Consider the following 2,948-nt stretch of genomic DNA (forward strand, 5'->3'; position numbering starts at 1 on the left):
ACACGGCTCGTAAAAAGTACATCTCATATGTAAACATACAGGAAAGGGGGGTCTGTCAGGCACGGGATCAACCACGTTACTGTTTTAAAAATGACGACAATGACAAAAATGAACAATACAACCTCCGTCGTCAACAACAAATAATAATAATCACATCACAGCTCTTGTTCACATGGCTGATGCCGGCTGACCCGCGAGGAGCGCGCAGCCCCCGTGCGTGCCCGAGTCCCCGCGGTTGTGCTGTAAACCAGACTCTCACGTGCTGCGTGCGGCTCTGGCGGCGTCCCGGAGCTCTTTGGTAGTCAGGGGCCCTACACTGGTGGGGAGGGAAGGAGAGGAGACAGTGGGGGTTTTTTGGTTTTTTTTTTTTTTTTTCCTTTTTTTTTCCTTTTTTTTCAGTTCAGTCTTCCTGCATTGGCAGAGAGATGGCTTGGACGACTCCCTGGTCTTTTCTCTTCTCTGAAACATTTTGCAGAAGAAGGGTGAGCTTTTCGAAACTTTCGAATGCTTTGTGTGGGGAAGAGGCGCGAGTGAGATGACTGAGAAGTGTTCTGCAAGAAACAAACATCTGATTCCACGTGTCCTTTTTTTATTTTCCCTATGTACAATCCGCATCCATACTTAAAACATACGAAAGGAACCACATCAAGCGACAAATTCAAGCCTCGTGGACGTTCATCTTGAAATGTAACGTAGGTCTTGCTCCATCTTCGCTTGATGTTTGCCCGTGCTTGCATGCAGAGGATCCTGGTTTGCTTTTGGTTTGGGAGACTTTGGTTTACCTTTTCCCTCGGCATCATTTTGCTCTATTCATTACCAAAAGGAGTAACGTAACGGTGGGTTGATTAAGTTAAAGCTATTGGTGCCCGGTTGAGTTCCTCCTAGTAGGGTCTCCAGACTGACTCATCCATCCTCCCAGTAGTCGTCATGGTCGTTGGCGAGTTACTGTGGCTCCCGTCCGCATCCACCCCGTCGTTCTGGTTGCCCAGGTTGGGATTCATTAAGTTGTTCCCCGCTGAGGCACTTGTACAAGAAGAGAGCATCCGGGTGGGGGAGCGCTCGCCGCCCGCCACCATGGAGAACTGGTAGGAGCCCGAAGACGTGCCGTAGTACAAATGGTAGGGAGAGGGGTTGGCCTGGAAGGGTCCACTTTGGTTTTGCGTGGAGCCGGGGTAGGGGGGCGGCAGGTAAGTGTGGTGGAAACGTGTCGTGGTGGGCATGCTGGTCATGCTGATGCCCCCGATGCCCGTGGCGGAGGGTGTCGCGGTGTAAGGGAAGGCAGCGGACATGGCGCCGGGGTAATGCATCCGCGGGTCGGAGAACCTGGTCTCGGTGAGAGCCGGCAGCGTCGGGAAGGAGCGATCGAACTGCCGGGGGTCAGAGAAGGGGCTCAGATCTGACGTGCCTGTTGAGGTGGAAGAAGAAAGCAGGGGGTTAGAGCACCATCCTTGAGGCTGGTAGAGTTTGTCCTGTAGCCTGGGCCGTCCCCTGACCAAGGAATTGAAGTCAGAGGGAAAAGCATCTCTTGGAACTTAAATACAAAAACCCTAAACCCATTTGTTTAAGTCGTTCCCATTTCCTGTCCTAAAATTTGTTGTTTCCTATCCAAGAAGGGACACGGCTAAGCTGAGTTCTCTAGGGGGTCTATTCATCTCTGGCAGATTAAAAAAACACACCCCATAAACACAGAAAAAAAATGTTTAGCCATTACATCAGCTGTGTAGTAAATAAATGGATGCAGGCCCCAGACGGCCGGTCCCCGAGATAGTCGCTGGTGTATATACACACGCGGAGACAGAGGGGAAAAGCTGGAGGCCAGACCAGCCTGCTAAGCCTTCTTGTGGGTGGCCTGTTCGTGCTGATACCATCAGGGGATGGGGCCGATAAACACACGGCTGAAAACTCCCGAGCCAGGAGCCACAAGACGTCCCTCTGCTTGATTTCTCTGTGTATTTTGCTCCTTCCGAGAGGACGAAGAGAGTGAGAAATTCAGGCTTTCTTCTGCTGGGGGGAGGGAGATTTGGGACAGCATAGTTACCCAGCTCCCTGAGGTGCTGCAGCTCCCCGTGCCTCTTCTCGGGGGGTATAAACACAAAGGGGGGTCGCGGCCAGCTTGTAACTGGAAAGGAGCCTCTGCCCAGTGCTGCCGGGTCCCGTCCTTCTGCGGGAAGCCCAGGTCAGCGATGGGAATCCAGACTAGCAGATCCTTTGAGGACCTCGAGGCTTTTCGGTGGCTCTCTCAGCTCTCCTGAGACCGGTGCCGCTTCCTTAGAGCCCTGCACACCCCCGGCCTTGGCGAGCCCCCGACAAAGAGAAACGAGATTTGCTCTCTGAGGAGAGAAGCGAAACCCCCCGTCCTCGAGACCTTGGCGGCCCACGCCGAGCCCTGGCAGGGGTTATGCCGGGGGACACGGCTAGAAACGCTGCGATTGTGGCTTTCTCAGCCTTTTAACACCCCTCATGAGATGACGGTCTCTAGAAAGAGCAGTTCCAGCCCAAAGTGCTTGGCTGGTCTGGTGCACCGAGCTGGAAGCCTTGGCCAGCTGGACATGGCTCTTCATCCCTTCTGTTTACCCCCAAGACCCCTATTTTTCCCTCGTTAAAAGCAGGGGCGTCGTGCCTTTCTGCTTGGGTAGTGGGTGTCATCTGGCCTCAGTGACTTTTCTTTTATCACATCGCTGGATTTTTCATCGACTCAGAGCAAGAAAACGTGTGAGATGAGCGTGATAAACATGCTTGTTGGTTTTAGACATGCATATGTATATAGACACACAGATTCATATGATTGTACATTTGCTATGCATGCATAGGGATGTGTGTTTTAGATATATTTATTATGAGGAAGCATTTTTAACTTCTCAGGGCTGGTGTTCCAGGCCCTGCAGCATTTCCCCGGGAAAAAATACTTGGGCTAATCCCTTCCAGCTAACCAGTGGCAAGAGCATGCT

General features: G+C 52.2%; 1 protein-coding gene across 1 annotated transcript; it reads right to left on the bottom strand.

Annotated features, from left to right (window-relative positions):
- Positions 1-646: 646 nt before the first annotated feature.
- RUNX3 (runt-related transcription factor 3) lies at positions 647-2,386 on the bottom strand (the record flags this gene model as incomplete). The annotated part of the gene is made up of 2 exons (XM_010285134.1): positions 647-1,410; positions 2,315-2,386. Coding segments are annotated over 2 exons (601 nt in total), but the record flags the coding sequence as incomplete, so codon positions are not given.
- Positions 2,387-2,948: the final 562 nt, after the last annotated feature.

This window comes from Phaethon lepturus, unplaced genomic scaffold (assembly GCF_000687285.1).
Source record: "Phaethon lepturus isolate BGI_N335 unplaced genomic scaffold, ASM68728v1 scaffold42364, whole genome shotgun sequence".
NCBI classification, from domain to species: domain Eukaryota; kingdom Metazoa; phylum Chordata; class Aves; order Phaethontiformes; family Phaethontidae; genus Phaethon; species Phaethon lepturus.